Here is a 24,852-nt window from a genome sequence, read left to right on the forward strand (position 1 = left end):
ATATAGAGAAAGGAGAAGTGATTCTTTATGCAAGAAAAGAAAATGTCTTCATATAGGTTGTGGTGGTGAAGTCATGGCTATGTGATTATACCAGGAACCATTGATTTTTAACTTAGGTTGGATTGAATGATGTGTGAATAAAACTGTTTTGAAATGAACAGAGAGATACAAGGGCTAGAGAAAATTTGGAGGAAGAGATGAACCTATTCACGGTTGGTAGGGAAGCTGAGAGGTACACCCCCTCATGACGGCAATGTGGTGGTTACACAGAGGCTGACGGTGGGGGGGGGTTGTCTTATGATCCCGCAAACCCATTGCTAAGTATATACCTGGAGGATCTAGAGTGGGAACATGAATGGATAGTTACACACTGCTGTTTATGGCAGTGTTTATAACTGCCAGGAATGAGCTGGTACCCAGTATCATGGGATTCAGAAAGGCTTCTTGATCAAAAGGTGGAAGAAAGTAATGAAAAAAATAAAGTTTCTGTGGCAAAGAGATTTCAGACAGAGTCCAGAGATTATCCTGGAGGTTATTTGTATGTAATTTTTATGTATTATATAGATCCCTTTTTAGTTTATGGGGTATTGGAGCGGCTAGAGGGAAGGAACTGAAACTGTTGAACTATAACCCAGTAGCTTTTACAATGTGACTGTGTGTTCTAGTCTGTAAGCTGCCAGAATACAATATACCAGAAGCAGAAATGCTTTTGAAAGGGAGAATTTATTAAGTTGCAAGTTTACAGATCTAAGGATATTTGAAAATGTCCAAATTAAGGCATCCAGGGAAAGATACTTTGGTTCAAGAAGGCTGATAATGTTCAGAGTTTCTCTCTCAGCTGGAAAGGCACATGGTGATGTGTACTAGCTTCCTCTCTAGGCTTCTTCAATGGCTTCCCCAGGGGTATTTTCTTTCTTCATCTCTAAGGGTCTCTGGCTTCATAATCTCCGTTGGTTGTGGTGGTTCTTTAGCATTTTCCACAATGGTCCCCTCTTAAAAGTCTCCAGTAGGCAACCCCACTTTGAATGGGTGGAGATGCTTCTCCATGGAAACTATCTAGTTAAAGTTTATCATCCACAATTGGGTGGGTCACATCTCCATGGAAATAATAAAAAAGATCCTACCTGACAACACTGAATGAGAATTAAAGGATATGGGTTTTCTGGAGTACACAACAGATTCAAACTGGCACATTGTGTAATTGTGAAATCTTTTTCAACAAAGATGAAAAGTTGGCTGGCACTCCTTATCCAGGCTATGGACAGATGAGTTAAAAATAAGGACAATAAATAAATAGGTAATAGGGGAAGGGGATAAGGTGTAAAAAAAAAAAATTGGATAGATTGCAATCTCGTGGTCAGTAAGAGAGAGGGTAAGGGGGAGGTACTTTTTTTTAGTTTTTTTCTCTTTATTTCTTTTTCTTGAGTGATACAGATGTTCTGAAAATAATCATAATGATGAATACACAACTGTGTGATGCTATTTTGAGCCATTGATTGTATACGTCAGATGTACTGTATGGTGCATGAAGATATCTCCGTAAAAATAAAAGAATAGCTGCACAGAAGTTTTAGTTGAAGTTTTATTGTTACTTATATTAACTTAACCATAATTTTTAGGTAATGAACGATCCTATCCATGGCCACATTGAACTCCACCCTCTACTCATCCGAATAATTGACACACCTCAATTTCAGCGGCTTCGGTATATTAAACAGTTGGGAGGCGGTTACTATGTTTTTCCTGGAGCGTCACACAATCGATTTGAGCATTCCCTAGGGTAAGAAGTAATGGAATTGGGGCGCTAAACAGTTATTAATTGTATTTTCTGTCTCATGAAGTCATTAATCTCTATCATTTAGAGAACAAAATGGTAAACATATCCTAATTTGATTGATGAGAATATGAAGGTTTTTTATTTACCTAGGTATATTTTATGTGTCTTATGTATTCTTATATGGCACTACATACCCTTCTTGGAAAGATAATGAAGATATCTATTGACAGGTCAGTTGGATAAATTATGTGCGTATGATTTGGAAAAAGCTAATTTAATTTTCCTATATTCACTATTCAGTCTTGTACTGTATCACCTTTTGGAGCCAAATCATTTCCTTACTTATGAAGAAATGTACAAGACAGAAAACATCACAGCTTAAAGAAGGTGGTACCTCTATTATGTATTTATATAACCAAGTCAAGATTTTGGTCTGCTTTTCTATTATAAAATGTAGAGCCAGGATGACATGGGCAAGGAAGAACTGGACAGTTTTCCAAATTTTCAGAAAATGCGTTACTTTGTTTTTTTATCAGTTCGAAGCATTTTTAATTACCCAAAAACGCGTGTCTATACTCAAATGTTCATTCATTCATCAAGAAATATTTATCAAACACTTAGCAAGCCTACCAAACCACAAACAAGATAGAAATTGTCTTTATCCTTTTGGAGCTCAGGTTTCATGGGAGAAGAAAGATATTGTATTCAAACAGGAGCTACTTTCAGAGGAAAGTACTGGGGGTACATTTAACATTTGCCAGGTACTTCATTTCATTGTGTATTGTAAGCATTACAAACCTAGAGAACTGTTATTGGGATTCTTTTTGAGTATGCTTCTACTTAATTCTGAAATAGACTATTTTGTAAAGTTGCCCTAGAGATCTTACTAGAATGTTTGAGAAATCTAATATTAAAGTTCCCCAGGATCAGAAGTATTGCACATCTTTCAGATGGGAAAAGTGACTTTTTAAATTTTTATTTATTTATTTTTGCTGTGCAGGGTAGGCTATTTAGCAGGATGTCTAGTTCGTGCCCTCCGTGAAAAACAACCAGAGCTGCAGATAAATGAGCGAGATGTGCTCTGTGTTCAGATCGCTGGGCTCTGCCATGATCTCGGTAAGCTGTGCAAAGAATCAGTCATGTAAAGCCATAATGTGTTACCTCCCATTGTGTTCTAGTTTGCTAGCTGCCGGAATGCAACACACCAGAGACAGATTGACTTTTAATAAAAAGGGGTTTATTTTGTTAGTTCTTCAGAGGAAAGGCAGCTAACTTTCATCTGAGGTTCTTTCTTACGTGGAAGGTACAGGATGGTCTCTGCTGGTCTTCTCTCCAGGCCCCTGGGTTCCAACAACTTTCCCCGGGGTGACTTCTTTCTGCATCTCCAAAGGCCTGGACTGAGCTGCAAGTGCTGAGATGAGGAATGCCAAGCTGCTTAGGCTGTGCTATGTTGTTCTCTCTCAATTAAGTCAAAGGTCACTCACTGCAGCGGACGTGCCTCCTAGCTGACTGCAGATGTAACTAGCAACAGATGAGGTTTACCGTTAGCTTATGTCCACAGCAACAAGACTAGGTATGCTCACCTGGCCAAGTTGACAACTGACTCTAACTAACACACATTGTAATATAATAACCAGGCAAACCAGAAGAAATACTAAGTTCTGTTTTTGTTTTTCAGTTAACATCAATATAAATGTACCACTGTTTCGTCCCAGAATAACTCATAAGCCCAAATTATTGCTGTTTTATTTTCTTGTACCTTTCAGTGAATTTCTCAAAGTAAACTTCTTTGTTATAAGTTATAGTAGAACACTGATAATGAGATTTTCTGACTACTTTGTTTAGGATGATATGAATTTGATTTTTCATTTATCTGTCTTGTTGAATAAAATTGCCATTTTCCCTTTAATTACTTTGTCAAATCCATTGTTCTTATACCTAGAATACCTAATCTGCAGCAGATTCACAACAGGTTTTGAGATTTCCTTTTCTTCTCAGACCCCTGTGAGTCATAGGCCACTTAAATCCAAGTAGAAGAATAGTGTTGTTTTCCTTTGACAAAGAAAGAGAAAAGGAACTATCCTGGTCCTTTTAATCACTTCAGCTTTTACTGGTATCTTTGTAGTTTATTCCTACATTTTAAAGAAGCTTGAGAATTAATATATGCCCTCAGGACTAACAAAGAGGGGGAGGGGTATCAGTTGCATATCCATGTGAAGAGGATAGGGCACTCTCTTCCCTAAATTACCTTGGACAGCTCAATCTCCTAGGAGATTTCAGTAGGACCAGAACCCCTATAGATGATAAATTAAGAAGAAAATTGGTATTTTTTTTTATATCTCAATTGTATTTTTATACTCCCCAGTTTGTTTTGAAAACAACCTTCTCTGCTTTATAGCCAAATGAATTTGAAATTACAGTTATCTCAAAGTATACAGTAATTACCTATAAATGAAACAGTGATGGAAGAACACGAAATTTTAAGGACCTCACACATAATAGAATTCTCTTTTTCCGACGTTTTAAACTGTATTTCCCATATAAGCCAATATGTATTTGACATTTGTGTTATATGTGCACATAAAGCAGACACATTTGTCAAACTAAGTAAGTATACGATGAAACAGCATACAGTGTCCTTTCTGGATAAAATTAAGTTTTCAGAGGCAACGTGGTCCAAATGGGAGCAAAAAGTTGATTTCCTCATGAAATAAATTAGATAAAGAAAAATTAAGACTCATGCTAAAGATTTATACCATAAATTGTTCTGGTTCCTCTCCTTTTAACAAATGGATGTTCACTCTGGGTATGTGTGAATCAGAAGACCTGCAATCTGGATTGTGAAAGGCTATCACTAGGGTAGTCTGTAATTCAATAAAAGGCCTTGGGATAAAAAAAAAAAGAGGTGGTATAGATAAAGAGAAGACATTTGTCCATCAAGTTGCACATATTGGCTTAATAAAGATGTAGATTATTTAGAAGTCTTAGTGGGCTCAGATATTGACTTGTGCCTGAAAGTGATGCTTAATTATTTACTAAGATTATAAATTAAGCATATTAGAAGGCAAACTGTCGCTGGATAGTAGCTTAAGGTTAAACACTGGAAAAGAAACGATTGTTAAAAAATACACAAAACATCGTATTTTGTGGTTCTATTTTGTTTGTTGCACTATTTTTGTAATCAGAGCAAGAAAAGAGGTCCAATTTGTTTAAGAACGTTTAATAGTACTCCATAAGCTGAATCAGAGACTTTTATTTATTCTTCTGCAAACACAACATTGATTTCCAGCTACAGTTATGTTTTAAGATAACCAAGTCAATTGAAAAAAAAGTTGTGGCCTTGAACTATGAAACATTACACTTTTAGCACACTGGTTGAAAAACCTAGAACATCACTGAAAGATGTTAATCATTGTTGGCCCTCAGCAACGAATGGATACAGCTTTACTGTGACTTCTCCAAAAATGCTTTGCAGTCCCTAACACACTGCTGGTACACATTCTCAAAGTCCGAGTCATTCCCATAATAGGGATCTTCAATAATAAGTTGTTTTTTGTGGATCATAGCTCTCTAGTATTTCAATTTTTGCCTTACGGTTTTTAACTTCACTACTTTTTCTATTCGAACCTCTCAGATTGCCTTCATCCATACACAGTATATAAACAAATGTGGCAAAGTCTTCTTTGGTAATCTGCCAGGCAGCGTGATTCACAGGAATATCGTGCTCCTTCATGCAGGTTTGCCCTCGATAATCAGGAGGGTCTCCTAGCTTGTAAGTGGATGTTGCGGCACTGTCTATTCTCCATTTATCTGAAATAATTTGATTAGTTACATGTTTTCTGAAAACTGCTTCTGCAATGGGTGACCAACAAATGTTACCCAGACATACACACAGCACCAATTTGGGCAGTCGCCCTGCCAAATTCTCAGCCGCAAGAAAGATCGATTCTTGGTAATTTTTATTTATTTATTTATTTATTTAAAAAAATTAAGAACAAACAAACAAAACATTAACATATAATTCTGTTCTACATATATATTCAGTAATTCTCAATATCATCACATAGTTGCATATTCATGATTCTTGATATTTTTGAGAAGGAATCACTGGAAACCTTTGCCAGTCTCCAGAAGTCTGAGCACTATAGTAATAAGTGCTCCGGCAGTGTGCAAAAAAGACCCAGGGCTGGCCAAGATGAGCTCTCTCTCTAGCTGCTTAACTCACTTCTAGGGAAATTCTGACAATTTTGAGTTGTGCCCCAACAAAGTCCATTTATTAAACATTGTGGGACTTTGAAATTACTTTGGATAAGAAACCAGTGATCTCCAAACACTTTTGATTGCCCATGTCACAGTAAAAAAATGAGATACAGCCTCCATGTATATATATTTATTATAAAATGTTATGTACATTACAAAATTTCTGTAAAATACGTGTTTTTAAAGAATAAGAGTAATATAGAAAAGTTGTAATATTTTGTTCCTGTAGCCCAGTGGGTGTCCTAACGCTGCTGCTTTGCTCCACAAATATTCACTTTGAAGATGCCAAAAGACATTGGCATTAACATTCCTTTTAGTTACACAAAATTCCTCTCATCAGATTTACTACAGCTCTAAGTAAAGCTTAAAGTCATCATAGATGACTCAGGACCCATCTGTGAAGAGCTTACTTCCCTATATAGTTTTGCTTCCTGTTCTCTTGTTTCAGAAAATGGTAAGGAAGCATTTGTCCTTTTCATGGTGTATTTCTAGGTTAATGCTTTTTGTTGATACTCAAGTTTAACTAAAAATATGAAAAAATGAATTCAGTTTTTCCAGTTTTCAAAGATTTTGCAAGTTTCTAAGGCAGCTTTTGTTTTTAAGGTCATGGGCCATTTTCTCACATGTTTGATGGAAGATTTATTCCACTTGCTCGCCCAGAGGTAAAATGGACGGTATGTATTCATATATTCAATAGAAAGAAATACTGTTTAAGCAGGCTATTTAGTTAAATTATCTGTTTTGAACTTATGCCTTGTTATAGTATACTTCCTGTTGAAGTTTTCAGTGTGCTTTCATATATATGAATATGTTGTTATATATCTTTTCTTTTGTTCCTCATTGTAATCTGCAAGGAAAGAATCCCCCTTTTACAAGTAAGGAAACTTGAGGCTCACAGAGGTGAATTGATGTGCCTCAAATCACAGAACTGTTGAAAAGTAGAGGCAGTGCTGGAAAACACTATTTGCCAGCTTCCAGTTTAATTCTCTTTCAACTTTACACACTACTGTAAAATAAAAATGTAGAAGGCTAACTCTAGTTTTGCTGCTTTTGTTATAACCATGAAATAATTGATACCAGCCAAGGTCCACCAAATATTATAAGTGAACCATTTCTAATAAGTTATTTACAGGTGACTGACCCATATCTTTGAAAAATAAAGATAGGTTGCTTCCCCAGTTTTTACCACATTGTATTTCTGGAACCTAGGGTGGGAAAGAATAATAATATATACTGAAAAGTATCATATGTTGTATTAGTTAGGGTTCTTTAGAGAAACAAAATCAACAGGAACACTCGCAAATATAAAATTTATAAAAGTGTCTCATGTGACCGCGGGAATGCAGAGTCCAAAATCCAGAGGGCAGGTTGTAAAGCTGACAATTCCACTGGATTATCTGGACAAACTCCACTGGAGAGGCTTACCAGTTGAAGCAGGAAGAGGGCCTGTCTCTTCTGAATCCTCCTTCAAAGGCTTCCAGTGATTAGATTGCGTATCACCCATTGTAGAAGACACTCCCCTTGGCTGAATCTCTCAGCCATTGACACTTTGTCTCATTTTATTCTTCCCCCTTTTGGTCGAGAAGTTTCTCTCAATCCCTTGATGTTAATTCTCAGCTCATTCTAGGGTTTTTCTCAGTTCCTTGATGCTGAGTCTCAGCTCATTCCAGGATCTTTGTCCCACGTTGCCAGGAAGGTCCACACCCCTGGGAGTCATGTCCGACGCAGAGAGGAGGAGGGTGGTGAGACTGCTTGTCGTGTTGGCTGGAGAGAGAGGCCACATCTGAGCAACAAAAGAGGCTCTCTTGGGGGTGACTCTTAGGCCTAAATTATAAGTAGACTTGACCTATCCTTTGTGGGGTTAAATTTCATGTGAACAAACCCCAAGACTGGGGGCTCAGCCGATAGCTTTGGTTGTCCACACTGCTTGTGAGAATATCAAGAATTCAACTTGGGGAAGTTGAATTTCTCCCCACTCTCACCATTCCAATTTCCCAATGATTGAATTGGGAATATTTGGAATATTTGGCTCTTACTTTGTACTAGATGTTGAAACCTTAGATTTAGGATACCTACATTCCAACACATTTGCTCTTTTCCTTATCTGTTTACAAATTAATATTAGCATTAGAAGAAAGAACTGGTTGTTTATAGGAGTTAAAAAGTTTATTGTTTAACCTAAAGCTTGCAAACACAAGTCTGTGAGAAAATGCAGACTTCAGCTTTCAGGATCTGGAATTTCAACAGAGGCTGAGATATGCAAATAAAGAACAATGAGGGTGGAAGAGACCTGCTTAAGGGAAATCAACATCCTAGCGTTAAAAGTATTTACTTCCTGGAACTTATTTTTACAATATATAGCTTTTGCATGCAAACAACCTTTATTACCTTTCTTTCTAGTATATAATTTTGTACTTGGCTAAAAATAAACTTGTCTGAAGACTGATATCTCCGGATCCCCTTAAAAAAAAAAGAATTCAACTTGGGGAAGTTGAATTTCTCCCCACTCTCACCATTCCAATTTCCCAATTATTGTCTTTCCAAGTCCCTGACCCTCCAGCCAAACCATTAGCAACAGCCTGTGAGTCAGTATACAAATGCACCTCTGGCCAGTTTTCCTTCCAAACAAAATGAACAACCAGCAGTTCTGCCCAGTGGGAGGATTTCCCCTCACCACTGTCCTTCAAGGACACTCCAGACAGGGGTTGTAGTGCTGCAGCTGTCCACTTTCAGGTGATACCTGCATATCGTGCTGGACCATCTGTAAACCAGGCCCGAGTTTTCTCTTCCTCAGTCAATTCACTGTAAGGAACTCCCCAAGAGGCCATAGCTATTGTCTGGGTAAGAGAAGGTAATGTGGCAGGAGTGGAGACCATGGGCATTTGGGCTTCTTCTTCATGTTACTTGTGACTTCAGGACCTGCTCTGGCCCTACCTCGTATATACCATTTCCATTTTACAATAGAGTGCTGCTGCACACGCCCAGCTCTATGGCTTGGTGGGTCAAACAACAGCCAGCTCATGATAGGCAACTCAGGTCTCATGGTTACTTGGTGGCCCATGGTTAAGCATTCAGTATCTACTAAACCCAGTAGCAGGCCAAAAGCTGTTTCTCAAAAGGAGAGTAGTTATCTGCAGTAGATGGTAAGGCTTTGCTCCAAAATCCTAAGAGTCTGTGTTGTGATTCTCCTATAGGTGCCTGGCAAAGGCTCCAGACAGTATCTCTGTTTGCCACTGACACTTCCAGCACCATTGGATCTACTGAATAATATGGTCCAAGTGGCAGAGCAGCTTGTATAGCAGCCTGGACCTGTCTCATATCCTCCTCTTTTTCAGGTCCCCAGTCAAAATGAGCAGCTTTTCTGGTCACTTGATAAATGGGCCAGAGTAGCACACCCAAATGAGGAACATGTTGTTGCCAAATTTCAAAGAGACCAACTAGGCGTTGTGCCTCTTTTTCGGTCATGGGAGGGACCAGATGCAGCAACTTATCCTCACCTTAGAAGAGATATCTCAACATGCCCCACACCATTGGGTACTTAGAAAGTTCACTGAGGTTGAACCCCCTGTTAACTTTATCTCCCATCCTCTCACACGCAAATGCCTTACCAGTAAGTCTAGAGTAGTTGCTACTTCTTGCTCACTAGGTCCAGTCAACAGGATATCATCAATATAATGGACCAGTTTGATGTCTTGTGGAAAGGAGAAACGATCAAGGTCCTTGTGGACAAAATTATGACATACGGCTGGAGAGATGATATACCACTGAAATAGGACAGTAAAAGTATATTGCTGACCTTTGCAGCTGAAGGCAAACTGTTTCTGGTGGTCCTAACTAATAGCTATTGAGAAAAAAGTATTTGTGAGATCAATAGCTGCATACCAGGTACCAGGGGATGTATTGATTTGCTCCAGCAATGATACCACATATGAAACAGCAGCTGCAATTGGAGTTACCACCTGGTTGAGTTTATGATAATCTGCTGTCATCCTCCAAGACCCATCTGTTTTCTGCACAGGCCAAATAGGAGAGTTGAATGGGGATGTGGTGGGAATCACCACCCCTGCACCCTTCAAGTCCTTAAGAGTGGCAGTGATCTCTGCAATCCCTCCAGGAATCCGGTATTGCTTCTGATTTACTATTTTGCCAAGTAGTGGCAGTTCTAGTGGGTTCCACTTGGCCTTGCCTACCATAATAGCTGTCATTGCATGAGTTAGCCAATGTGTGGATTCTGCCAGTTGCTCAGTATGTCTATACCAATTATACATTCTGAAACTTGGGAAGTAACTACAGAATGGGTTTGGGGTCCACTGGACCCACTGTGAGACGTACCTCAGCTAAAACTCCATTGGGACTTTAGTCTAGTTATAGGTCTGGAAGAAATGAGGGGTGATGGGGGTGTCATGAAAAGAATTAGAAATATTGTCCAAGCCATTTGCTTCAGGGCCTTCATTGGCAGTTTCATCTGGTGAAACAGGATTAATCACTCTAGAGCTAATCCCTTCAGGAGGAGGTTGGGTGGCCAACTCCTCAAGGCAGGCTGGAGGTGGCCAGCTGTGTCCTCAGGGCAGACAGACTATTACAGGGTTATCTAGAGAAGACTCAGCCTGACTGAGGGTTTCAGTCTCACCCCTGACATCATTATCAATCCATACGTCACCATTCCATTTTTCAGGGTCCCACTCCTTTCCAATCAGTGCCCTCACCTTAACGGCAGACACCATGCAACACTGAGATTTCAATTTATTTTGTAAAGTTGCTACTCTAACAATAAGATTCTGAGTCTGATTTTCAGAGATCTCAAGTCTATGACTACAGGAAATGAGATTTTCCTTCAGGATACTCATGGAAACGTCTGCATCTATCAGAATGCACTTAAGCTTCTCCTTTGAAGCCTTAATTCCAACCCTTTCACTCCTTAATGTATCCAGTGTATCTAACAAGAATCAGCCAACATCTCTATACCTCTTATTTCCACAAAACTCTGTAAAGGTGTCAAAAACATTATCCCCCAGAGCCTGGCTTTGTACTAGCGAAGCATTAGGGAAATCAAATGGTGATATTTTGAGTATCTGTTTTGCCAACTCACTCCATGGATTGGGAGTGTCATTCTAATTATGGGAATCAGAGTCCTTAGTGCCTTTGAGTCCAGTCAGAGTAGAAAACCACTAAGAAAAGCACATTTTTATGATTCTTTTCTTTTTTTTTTCTCCATAGTTTTCATGTTTTCAGTTTCATTTATTTCTGCTGTAATCTTTGTTATTTCTTTCCATTTGCTTGCTTTGGGGTTAGTTTGCTGTTCTTTCTCCAGTTCTTCCAAGTGGAAAGTTAATTCCTGAATTTTTGCCTTTTCTTCTTTTCTGATATAGGCATTTAGGGCAATAAATTTCCCTCTTAGCACTGCCTTTGCTGCGTCCCAGAGGTTTTGATATGTTGTGTTTTCATTTTCATTCGCCTCAAGATACTTACTAATTTCTCTTGCAATTTCTTCCTTGACCCACTCGTTGTTTAAGAGTGGGTTGTTGAGCCTCCACGTATTTGTGAATTTTCTGGCACTCCGCCTATTATTGATTTCCAACTTCATTCCTTTATGATCCGAGAAAGTGTTGTATATGATTTCAATCTTTTTAAATGTTAAGACTTGCTTTGTGACCCACCATATGGTCTATCTTTCAGAATGATCCATGAGCACTTGAGAAAAAGGTGTATCCTACTGTTGTGGGATGTAATGTCCTATAAATGTCTGTGGAGTCTAGCTCATTTATAGTAATATTCAGATTCTCTATTTCTTTATTGCTCCTCTGTCTAGATGTTCTGTCCATTGATGAGAGTGGTGAATTGAAGTCTCCAACTATTATGGTATATGTGTCTATTTCCCTTTTCAGTGTTTGCAGTGTATTCCTCATGTATTTTGGGGCATTCTGGTTCGGTGCATAAATATTTATGATTGTTATGTCTTCTTGTTTAATTGTTCCTTTTATTAGTAGATAGTGTCCTTCTTTGTCTCTTTTAACTGTTTTACATTTGAAGTCTAATTTGTTGGATATTAGTATAGCCACTCCTGCTCTTTTCTGGTTGTGATTTGCATGAAATATCTTTTCCCAACCTTTCACTTTCAACCTATGTTTATCTTTGGGTCTAAGATGTGTTTCCTGTAGATAGCATATAGAAGGATCCTGTTTTTTAATCCATTCTGCCAGTCTATGCCTTTTCATTGGGGAATTCAGTCCATTAACATTTAGTGTTATTACTGTTTGGGTAATACTTTCCTCTACCATTTTACCTTTTGTATTATATATATCATATCTGATTTTCCTTCTTTCTACAATTTACTCCATACCTCTCTCTTCTGTCTTTTCGTATCTGACTCTAGTGCTCCCTTTAGTATTTCTTGCAGAGCTGGTCTCTTGGTCACAAATTCTGTCAGTGACTTTTTGTTTGAAAATGTTTTAATTTCTCCCTCATTTTTGAAGGACAATTTTGCTGGATATAGAAGTCTTGGTTGGCAGTTTTTCTCTTTTAGTAATTTAAATATATCATCCCACTGTCTTCTAGCTTCCATGGTTTCTGCTGAGAAATCTACACATAGTCTTATTGGGTTTCCCTTGTATGTGACAGATTGTTTTTCTCTTGCTGCTTTCAAGATCCTCTCTTTCTCTTTGACCTCTGACATTCTAACTAGTAAGTGTCTTGGAGAATGCCTATTCGGGTCTATTCTTTTTGGGGTGCGCTGCACTTCTTGGATCTGTAATTTTACGTCTTTCATAAGAGTTGGGAAATTTTCAGTGATAATTTCTTCCATTAGTTTTTCTCCTCCTTTTCCCTTCTCTTCTCCTCTGGGACACCCACAACACGTATATTTGTGCGCTTCATATTGTCATTCAGTTCTCTGATCCCCTGTTCAAATTTTTCCATTCTTTTCCCTATAGTTTTTGTTTCTTTTTGGAATTCAGATGTTCCATCCTCCGGTTCACTAATTCTAGCTTCTGTCTCTTTAAATCTATCATTGTCGGTATCCATTGTTTTTTCCATCTTTTCTACTTTGTCCTTCACTCCCATAAGTTCTGTGATTTGTTTTTTCAGTTTTTCTATTTCTTCTTTTTGTTCAGCCCATGTCTTCTTCATGTCCTCCCTCAATTTATTGGTTTGGTTTTTGAAGGGGTTTTCCATTTCTGTTCGTATATTCAGCATTAGTTGTCTCAGCTCCTGTATCTCATTTGAACTATTGGTTTGTTCCTTTGACTGGGCCATATCTTCAATTTTCTGAGCGTGATCCGTTATTTTCTGCTGGCGTCTGGGCATTTAATCAGATTTCCCTGGGTGTGGGACCCAGCAGGTTGAAAGATTTTTCTGTGAAATCTCTGGACTCTGTTTTTCTTATCCTGCCCAGTAGGTGGCGCTCGTGGTGCTCGTCTGTCTGCGGGTCCCACCGGTAAAAGATGCTGTGGCTCCTTTAACTTTGGAAAACTCTCGCTGTGGGGGAAGGTCGCCAGCCGAAGTGGCTTTAGGGGAGTGCCGATCCGGATCTCCTAGCCAGCCCGGGAATCCGCACGTGGTGGGGGGGCGCCGGCCACCGCGGCTTGGGGGAGTGCCTATCCAAATCACCCAGCTGGCCCGGGACGCCAAGCATGGCGGGGGGGCGCCGGCCGCTGCGGCTTGGGGGAGTGCCGGTCCAAATCTCCCAGCCGGCCCGGACGCCAAGCATGGCGGGGGGGGCGCCGGCCGCTGCGGTTTGGGGGACCTCTGATCCAATTCTCCCAGCTGGTCCGGGGGGCCCCACATGGGGAGTGGCGCCAGCCGCCGCAACTTGAGGAGACCGCCTGTCCAATTCTCCCTGCCTCTTTTGTTTCTTAAGAACCATTCCTGGTGCCAAGATGTATTAGGGTTCTCTATAGAAACAGAATCAACAGTGAACACTCAAAAGTATAAAATTTATAAAAGTGTCTCATGTGACCATGGAAACGCAGAGTCCAAAATTCACAGGGCAGGCTGTGAAGCCGACAATTCAGATGGAAGATCTGGACGAACTCCACAGGAGAGGCTTGCCAGCCGAAGTAGGAGAAGAGCTGTCTTCTGAATCCTCCTTAAAACGCTTCCCATTGGGAGGGGCCAAGATGTCGGTTTAGTAATGTGCGTGTTTTAGTTCGTTCTCCAGAACAACTACTAAATAACCAGAAACAGCACAGAATACTTCCTGGGGCCATGTCAGTGACCGGACACACAGTGTATTCCAGTCTGGATCAGGTGGACCGGCTGCAAGCCTCCCCAGAACTGTGAGTTCCCCAAGCCGCAGCGGCTGGCGCCCCTCCCCCATAGGCTGCTTCCCATAGGGGAAAGGAAAGAGACTTTACCAGCAGCAGGGCCTGAATACAACCAAACGCCAATCGTGGAATTAATTAACAAATTCTACCTACTAAAATTAGGCCCCCACCTCAGGGGAACCTGGTCAAAGCAGGGGTCACTCATTGGGCTAATGGAAAAAGACAAAAAGAAAAAGAACAGAGGTTTTTTTGTGGCCGTGTTTCTACAAAGTCTTCACTGCCTCTGGATTCAGCAGTAGGGCTTCTCAGGCTGCAGCTGCGCCAGGCATAGGCAGAAACAAGCTCGTTTCAGGGCTTGTCTGGAGCCTGTGCCTCCCCCAGGTGAGCGGTGAAGCCCAACTCAGTTGGAATCCCTCCTTCAAGGAATTCAGACCCCAGAGCTTTGAACTTTGAAGCTATTAAAACCAGCCTACACCCTCTCCTCTGTCTTGACCACGCCCCCAGCAGGGAGAGTCTGCCAAAGTTAAAGGCACCACATCGTCTTATGTTGGTGGGGCCCGCAGGCAGATAAGCACCACATACTGGGCAGGAACAGAAAAGCAGAGTCCAGAAACTTCCCAGGAAAGTCTTTGAACCTTCTGATTCTCACCCTCAGGGAAATCCTATGCAGGTGACTCCTTCCCCCCAATAGGAGGCCAGTTCAGTCCAGGAAAATACAGTTTGGGTCTATAAAACCTATGTAGACCCTCCTAAGGGTGAGGGAAAAAAGGTACCATACAAGCAGGGCAGGAAACAAGAAAACAAGATCTGAAAAATTCTGATCTATTAAACAAAACCTAACCTACAGGTCCAAAAAAAGCTAAACTGAATGTCAAAGAACAGATAGACAAGAAATTCATCCAGCAAAAAAACCCCAGTTTAAAGAAGTGAAAAAATCTCCAGAATAAACTAATTAAGGTAATTAAATGTCTAGACAACAGCAAAAAATAACAAATCACACCAGGAAAATTGAAGATATGGCCCAGACAAAGGAACAAACCAAAAATTCAAATAAGATACAGGAGCTCTAACAATTAATCCAGAATATACAAACAGACATGGAAAACCTCATCAAAAACCCAATCAGTGAATTGAGGGAGGATATAAAGAAGTCAAGGAATGAACGAAAGGAAGAAATTGAAAGTCTGAAACAACAAATCACAGCATTTATGGGAATGAAAGACAGAGTAGAAGAGATGAAAAAAACAATGGAAACCTACAATGCTAGATTTCAAGAGGCAGAACATGGGATTAGTGAACTGGAGGACGGAACATCTGAAATCTGACAAGAAACAGAAACTATAGGGAAAAAAAATGGAAAAATATGAGGGAGTTGAATGACAATATGAAGTGCCTGAATATACTTGTTGTGGGTGTCCCAGAAGGAGAAGAGAAGGGAAAAAGAGGAGAAAAACTAATGGAGGAAATTATCACTGAAAATTTCCCAACTCTTATCAAAGACTTAAAGTTACAGATCCAAGAAAATGCCACGTACCGCAGAGAGAATAGATCCAAATAGACATACTCCAAGACACTTACTAATCAGAATGTCGGAGGTCAAAGAGAAAGAAAGGATATTGAAAGCTGCAAGAGAAAAACAATCGATCACATACAAGGGAAACCCAATAAGGCTATGTGTTGATTTCGCAGCAGAAACCATGGAGGCAAAAGACAGTGGGATGATATATTTAAATTACTAAAAGAAAAACTGCCAACCAAGAATCCTATATCCAGCAAAATTGTCCTTCAAAAAGGAGGGAGAAATTAAAACATTTTCAGACCAAAAATCACTGAGAGAATTTGTGACCAAGAGTCCAGCTCTGCAAGAAATGCTAAAGGGAGCACTAGAGACAGATACGAAAAGACAGAGGAGAGAGGTGTGGAGAACAGTGTAGAAATGAAGAGAATGAGTAAAGGTAAACAGAAGGAAAATTAGAAATGACAGATAAAATCCAAAAGGCAAAATGGTAGAAGAAATTACTACATACAGTAATAACACTAAATGTTAATGGATTGAACACCCCAATCAAAAGACATAGACTGGCAGAATGGATTAAAAAAAAAACAGGACCCATCTATATGCTGTCTACAGGAAACACATCTTAGACCCAGAGATAAACATAGGTTGAAAGTGAAAGGTTGGGAAAAGATATTTCATGCAAATAACAATCAGAAAAGAACAGGAGTAACTATACTAATATCCAAGAAATTAGACTTCAAATGTAAAACAGTTAAAAGAGACAAAGATGGATACTACGTAGTAATCAAAGGAACAATTCAGCATGAAGACATAACAGTCATACATATTTATGCACCAAACCATAATGCTCCAAAATATATGTGGCAAACACTGAAAAGAGAAATAGACACATCTACCAAAATAGTTGGAGAGTTCTATTCCCCACTCTCATCAAAGGACAACATCTAGACAGAAGAATAATAAAGAAACAGAGAATTTGAATAATACAATAAATGAGCTAGACTTAACAGACATTTATAGAACATTACACCCCACAACAGCAGGATACACCTTTTCCTCAAGTGTTCATGGATTATTCTCAAAGATACACCATATGCTGATTCAGAAAGCAAGTCACAATAAATTTAAAAAGATTGAAATCATACAAAACACTTTCTCAGATCATAAAGCAATGAAGTTGGAACTCAGTAATAGACAGAGTTCCTGAAAATTCACAAATATGCGGAGGCTCAACAGCACACTCATAAACAGCCAGAGGATCAAGGAAGAAATTACCAGGGAAATCAGTAAATATTTCGAGGTAAATGAAAATGAAAACACAACATATCAAAATTTATGGGATGCAGCAAAGCCACTGTGCTAAAAGGGAATTTTATTGCCCTAAATGCCTACATCAAAAAAGAAGAAAGGGCAAAAATCGAGGAATTAACTGTCCGCTTGGAACAACTAGGAAAAGAACAGCATATTAACCCCAAAGCAAGCATAAGGAAAGAAATAACACAGTTTAAAGCAGAAATAAATGAAATTGAGAACAGGAAAACAATTGAGAATATCACAAACCACAAGCTGGTTGCATGAGAAAATCAATAAGATTGATGGACCCTTAGCAAGATAGACAAAAAGAAGAAGAGAGAGAATACAAATAAATAAAATCAGAAATGGAAGTGGAGACATAACCTCTGACCCCACAGAATAAAAAGGAAGTAATAACAGGATAATATGAACAACTTTATGCTAATAAATACAACAATATAGTTGAAATGGACAACTTCCTAGAAAGGCATGAAATACCAACTTTGACTCGAGAAGAAATAGACAACCTCAACAAATCAGTTAGAAGTAAAGAAACTGAATCAGTCATTAAGAATCTCCCCAAAAAGAAAAGTCCCGGATCAGATGGTTTCACATGTGAATTGTACCAAACATTGAAGAAAGAATTAGCACCAATCCTGCTCATACTCTTCAAAAAAATTGAGGAGGAGGGACAGCTACCTAATTCATTCTGTGAAGCCAACATCGCCCTCATACCAAAGCCAAATAAAGATATTACAAAAAATGAAAACTACAGACCAATGTCTCTAAGGAACATAGATGCGAAAATCCTCGACAAAATTCTAGCAAATCGAATCCATCGATATATTAAAAGAATTATACATCATGACTAAGTAGGATTCATCCCAGGTATACAAGGATGGCTCAACATAAGAAATGCAATTAATGTAATACACCATATCAACAAATCAAAGCAGAAAAACCATATGATCATCTCAATTGATACAGAATTGATGCAGAAAAGGCAGTTGAGAAAATTCAACATCCTTTTCTGTTGAAAACACTTCAAAGGATAGGAATAGAAGCAAACTTCCTTAAACTGATAAACGGAATATAGGAAAAACCCACAACTAATATCATCCTCAATGGGGAAAAACTGAAAACTTTCCCTCTAAGATTAGGAACAAGACAAGGATGTCCACTATCACCACTATTATTCAACATTGTGTTGGAAGTTCTAGCCAGAGCAATTAGACAAGAAAAATAAATGCAAGGCATAAAAATTGGAAAGGAAGAATAAAACTCTCAGTGTTTGCAGATATGATACTATATGTCAAAAACCCTGAAAAATCCACAGCAAAACTACTAGTGCTAATAAACGAGTACAGCAAAGTGGCAGGTTACAAGATCAACATTCAAAAATCAGTAGTGTGGGTAGGCCACGGTGGCTCAGCAGGCAGGAATGCTTGCCTGCGATATCAGAGGACCTAGGTTCGATTCCTGGTGCCTCCCCATGTAAAAAAAAAAAAATCTGTACTGTTTCTATACAGTAGTAATGAATAATCTGAGGGGGAAATCAAGAAACGAATTCCATTTACAATTGCAACCAACAGAATAAAATATTTAGGAATAAATTTAACTAAAGAGACAAAAGGCCTATATAAAGAAAACTACAAGATATTGTTAAAAGAAATCACAGAATACGTAAATAGATGCAAGGGCATACCATGTTCATGGATTGGAAAACTAAATATAGTTAAGATATCACTTCTACCTAAATTGATTTACAGATTCAATGCAATACCAATAAAAATCACAACAACTTACTTTTCAGAAATAGAAAAACCAATAAGCAAATTTACCTGGAAGGACAGGGTGCCTCAAATTGCTAAAAGTATCCTGAGGAAAAAAAATGAAGCCAGAGGTCTCACGCTGCCTGACTTTAAGGCGTATTATGAAGCTACAGTGGTCAAAACAGCATGATACTGGCATAAAGATAGATAAATCGACCAATGGAATTGAATAGAATGTTCAGATATAGACCCTCTCATCTATGGATGATTGATCTTGGATAAGGAAGTAAAGCCAACTCACCTAGGACAGAGCATTCTCTTCAATAAATGATGCCTAGAGAACTGGATATCCATATGCAAAAGAATGAAAGAGGATCCATATATCATGCCCTATACAAAAGTTAAGTCAAAATGGATCAAGACCTAAACATTAGGTGTAAGACCATAAAACAGTTAGAATTAAATGTAGGAAAATATTTTATAAATATTATACTTGAAGGCAGTTTTATAAACCTTACACCCACAGCAAGATCACTAAATAAATAAATAAATAAATGGGAACTCCTCAAAATTAAACACTTTTACACTTCAAAGAGCTTCATCAAGAAAGTAAAAAGACAGCCTACACAATGGGAGACAATATTTGGAAATGACATATCAGATAAAGGTCTAATATCCAGAATTAATAAAGAGATTGTTCAACTCAACAAAAAAAAAGGACTGCCAATCCAATTATAAAATGGGAAAAAGACTTAAGCAAACGCTTCTCAGAAGGGGAAATTAAATGGCCAAAAGGCACATGAAGAGATGCTCAACTTCCCTGGCCATTACAGAAATGCAAATCAAAACCACAATGAGATATCATCTCATACCCACCAGAATGACCATTATCAATAAAACAGAGAATGACAAGTGCTGGAGAGGATGTGGAGAAATAGGCATACTTATTCATTGTTGGTGAGAATGTCAAATGGTGCAACAGCTGTGTAAGGTAGTTTGGCGGTTCCTCAAAAAGCTGAATATAGAATTGCCATATGACCCGGCAATACCATTGCTAGATATCTACTCAGAGGACATAAGGGCAAAGACACAAACGGATATTTGCACACCAGTGTTTATAGCAGTATTATTTACAATTGCAAAGAGATGGAAACAGCCAAAATGTCCATCAACAGATGAATGGCTAAAGAAACTGTGGTATGTACATACAATGGAATATTATGCAGCTATAAGACAGAATAAAGTTATGAAGTATGTAACAACATGGATGGACCTTGAGAACATTGTGCTGATTGAGACTACCCAAAAACAAAAGGATGAATACTGTATGGTCTCACTGATATGAACTGACATTAGTGAATAAACTTGGAATATTTCATTGGTAACAGAGACCATCAGGAGATGGAACTAGGGTAAGATATTGGGTAATTGGAGCTGTAGAGATACAGATTGTGCAACAGGACTGAATATAAAAACTCAGAAATGTACAGCACAATACTACCTAACTGTAATACAATTATGTTAAAACACTGAATGAAGCTGCATGTGAGAATGATAGTGGGAGGAAGGCTGGGGGCATATGAAATCAGAAAGAAAGATAGACATTAAAGATTGAGATGGTATAATCTAGGAATGCCTATAGTCTATAATAATAGTGACTAAATTGTACAAATTTTAAAAATGTTTTTGCATGAGGAAGAAGAACAAAGGAATGTCATTAATGCAGGGTGCTGAAAATAGATGGTAATTAATATTTTAAAATTTCACCTTATGTGTGAGACTAAAGTAAAAAATGTTTTTTTCAAGATTTATATTTTGACTAGTGCATTTCCTAATATAACTTATGCAGATAGCTTGATTGAACACCATAAGTACTTGGAATCTTGAGTAGGACATGAGATTTTGTTGGTTTGTCCAGAGTGATGCCCCAGTGAATCCCAGAGTGATTTGTTCAGTGAGTGGAAAAGTATTTGCAAAGTCCCCTTCGGGGAATGGTGAGAACGGGGAGATATTCAACTTCCCCTAGTTGAATTCTTGATATTTGCACAAGCAGTGTCGACAACAAAAACTATAGGCTGAGCCCCCAGTCTTGGGGTTTGTTTACATGAAACTTAACCCCACAAAGGATAGGCAAGTCTACTTAAAATTTAGGCCTAACAGTCACCCCCAGGAGAGCCTCTTTGGTTGCTCAGATGTGGCCTCTTTCTCCAGACAACACAGCAAGCAGACTCACCACCCTCCCCCTGCCTACGTGGAACATGACTCCCAGGGATGTGGACCTTCCTGGCAACGTGGGACAGAAATCCTAGAATGAGCTGAGACTCAGCATCAAGGGATTGAGAAAACCTTCTCTACCAAAAGGCGAACGAGTGAAATAATACGGAATCTTAATGGCTGAGAGATTCCAGAGTCAAGAGGTTATCCTGGAGGTTATTCTTCCGTAATAAGTAGAAATCACCTTGTTATTCAAGATGTAATGGAAAGGCTGGAGGGATCTGCCTGAGAATGTGCCACTGTGTTCCAGTAGCCATGTTTCTTGATGATGATTGAATAATGATATAGCTTTCACAATGTGAATGTGTGATTGTGAAAACCTTGTGTCTGATGCTCCTTTTATCTCCCTTGTTAACAGGTCAGTAGAACATATGTAATAAAGATAAATAATAGGGGGAACAAAAGTTAAAATAAATTTAGCCTGAAATGATAGTGATCAATGAAAGTGAGGGGTATGGGATATGGTATGTATAATCTTTTTTTTTCTGTTTTCATTTTATTTCATTTTCTTTTGTCTTTTCATTTCTTTTTCTGAATTGATGCAAATGTGCTTAGAAATGATGAATTTGCAACTAAGTGATGATATTGTGAATTACTGGTTATATATGTAGAACGGAATGATCATATGTTAGTGTTTTAGTTCATTTGTTAATTTTTTAAATTAATAAATAAATATATTAACAAAAATGTCTTCCAGTGATTTGATTGAGCATCACTCCTTGCAGAAGACACTCCCCTTGTCTGATTACAAATGGAATCAGCTGTGGATGCAGCTGACGTGATCATGATTTAGTTCTATGAAATGTCCTCATTGCAACAGACAGGCCAGCACTTGCTTACCCAGAGAAACAGACAGCACCACTTGGCCAGGTTGACATATGAAACTCACCATGACATGTGTCAATCACTATTTTCTCTTTCTTTTTAAGGTGTAGTTCACTTGAAGTAAGTTACACAGATCTTAAGTGTACCCTTCAGTGAATTTTCATAAGTATATACATCTATATAAGCCAGTACCTAAATCAGGATATAGAACATTTTCATCTTCCTGTAAAATTCACTTGTGCCCTGTTCCAATCAATTCTTACTCCACCCCCTACCATCATCTTCTGAAATTAATAAAAATAGATTAGTCGGACTTCATGTTATTTGAATCATATAGTATACTTTTATGTCTGGCTTCATCCACTCAATATAATGTTTTTGAGATTCTTTTTTGTTGCACACATTTTTATTACTAAGGTTGTGTTCTTTTGTGTGAATGAGTCTCATTTGTTTAACCTTTCTCCTTTTCATGGAATTTGTGTTGTTTTTCAGTTTAGGGATTGTTTTGGTTTACTGAATGCTGCTGGAATTCAGTATGCCAGAAATAGAATGGCTTTTACCAAAGGAATGTATTAAGTTACAGGTTGACAGTTCTAAGGCCATAAAAATGTACAAAGTAAGGCATCGAGAGAAAGATATCCTGACTGAAGCAAGGCAGGTGAAGTAATGCCTGGATAAATCCCAGAAGAATTTGAACAGTGAATAAAATCTATTTGCAAAGTCCACTTGGGGGAATGGTGAGAAAGAGGAAAAATTCAACTTCCCCAAGTGGAGAATTCTTGATATTGTCACAAGCTGTGGGTACAACCAAAGCAATAGGCTTAGCCCCTAATTTGGGGGTTTGTTCATATGAAACTTAACCCCGCAAAGTATAGGCTAAGCCTACTTAAAATGAGGCCTACAAGTTACCCCCAAGAGAACCTCTTCTGTTGCTCAGGTATGGCCTCTCTCTCTCAGCCAACACAACATGCAAACTCACTGCCCTCCCCCTCTCTAAATGGCATGTGACTCCCAGGGTTTTGGACCTTCCTGCCAACATGGGACCGAAATCCTAGAACAAGTTAGGACTCAACACCAAGGGATTGAGAATACCTTCTCAACCCAAAGAGGGAAGCGAAATGAGAGAAAATAAAGTGTCTATGGCTAAGAGAGAAATGAGAGAAAATAAAGTGTCAATGGCTAAGAGAGTTGAGAGGTAATCCTGGAGGTTATTCTTATGCATTAAATAGATACCACCTTTTTAGTTAAGGTGTAATGGAGAGGCTGGATGGAACTGCCTGAAATTGTAGAGTTGTGTTACAGTAGCTGTGTTTCTTGAAGATGATCGTATAATGATACAGCTGTCACAGTGTGACCGTGTGATTATGAAAACCTTGTGTGTGATGCTTCTTTTATCTACCTTATGGAGAGATGAGTAAAATATATGGATAAAAAATAAATAGATAGGAACTTCTGGAGAAGATGGCAGCTTAGTAAGACGCGCGGGTCTTAGTTCCTCTTCCAGAACAGCAACTAAAGAAACAGAAACTACGAAACAGCTCCCGGAGCCACGACAGAGACCAAAAAGACAGCGTACCCCATTCTGGAACGGCTGAACGGGCAGGGAGAATCTGCTGCGGTGAGATACCCGAGGGGTGCGCGCTTTCCCGGGCCGGGGCGGCTGATGACCGGGGTCCCTTCCACACACATGGCTTCCCGGTCCGACTGGGAACATTGGATAGCGGGGCCCTCCCACCACACTTGGCGTCTCGGGCCAGCTGGGCAATTTGGACCGGCACTCCCCCAAGCCGCGGTGGCCGGCGACCCCCCCTCCACATGCGGTTTCCTGGGCCGACTGCGAGATTCAGATTGGCAAGTTAAAGGAGCCACAGCATCTTTTACTGGTGGGACCCGCAGACAGACAAGCGCCACGAGCGCCACCTACTGGGCAGGAAAAGAAAAACAGCCCAGAGATTACACAGAAAAACCTTTCAACCAGCCGGGTCCCACACCCAGGGAAATCTGATCAAATGCCCAGACGCCAGCAGAAAATAACGGATCACGCTCGGAAAATTGAAGATATGGCCCATTCAAAGGAAGAAACCAATAGTTCAAATGAGATACAGGAGCTGAGACAACTAATGCTGAATATACGAACAGAAATGGAAAAGCTCTTCAAAAACCAAATCAATAAATTGAGGGAGGACATGAAGAAGACATGGGCTGAACAAAAAGAAGAAAAAGAAAATCTGAAAAAACAAATCTCAGAACTTATGGAAGTGAAGGACAAAGTAGAAAAGATGGAAAAAACAATGGATACCGACAATGGTAGATTTAAAGAGACAGAAGCTACAATTAGTGAACTGGAGGATGGAACATCTGAATTCCAAAAAGAAACAGAAACTATAGGGAAAAGAATGGAAAAACTTGAGCAGGGGATCAGGGAACTGAATGACAATATGAAGCGCACAAATATACGTGTTGTGGGTGTCCCAGAAGGAGAAGAGAAGGGAAAAGGAGGAGAAAAACTAATGGAAGAAATTATCACTGAAAATTTCCCAACTCTTATGAAAGACCTAAAATTACAGATCCAAGAAGTGCAGCGCACCCCAAAGAGAATAGACCCGAATAGGCGTTCTCCAAGACACTTACTAGTTAGAATGTCAGAGGTCAAAGAGTAAGAGAGGATCTTGAAAGCAGCAAGAGAAAAGCAATCTGTCACATACAAGGAAAACCCAGTAAGACTATGTGTAGATTTCTCAGCAGAAACCATGGAAGCTAGAAGACAGTGAGATGATATATTTACATTACTAAAAGAGAAAAACTGCCAACCAAGACTTCTATATCCAGCAAAATTGTCCTTCAAAAATGAAGGAGAAATTAAAACATTTA

General features: G+C 39.1%; 1 protein-coding gene and 1 pseudogene across 2 annotated transcripts in view; one reads left to right on the top strand and one right to left on the bottom strand.

Moving 5' to 3' along the window:
- SAMHD1 (SAM and HD domain containing deoxynucleoside triphosphate triphosphohydrolase 1) overlaps nt 1–24,852 on the top strand; it is a 136,164-nt gene that overhangs the window by 34,787 nt on the left and 76,525 nt on the right. The window contains exons 4-6 of one of the 2 annotated variants that reach the window (XM_077169399.1): nt 1,620–1,780; nt 2,778–2,893; nt 6,641–6,711. The exons of the other annotated variant lie outside the window; for it this stretch is intronic. Of the exons in view, the coding sequence (XP_077025514.1) occupies nt 1,620–1,780; nt 2,778–2,893; nt 6,641–6,711 (348 nt within the window). The remainder of the gene's footprint in view (nt 1–1,619; nt 1,781–2,777; nt 2,894–6,640; nt 6,712–24,852) is intronic. 2 annotated transcript variants of the gene reach the window in all.
- On the bottom strand, nt 5,222–6,516 carry LOC143678150 (low molecular weight phosphotyrosine protein phosphatase pseudogene; annotated as a pseudogene).

Source organism: Tamandua tetradactyla, chromosome 1, assembly GCF_023851605.1.
Source record: "Tamandua tetradactyla isolate mTamTet1 chromosome 1, mTamTet1.pri, whole genome shotgun sequence".
In the NCBI taxonomy this organism is placed as follows: domain Eukaryota; kingdom Metazoa; phylum Chordata; class Mammalia; order Pilosa; family Myrmecophagidae; genus Tamandua; species Tamandua tetradactyla.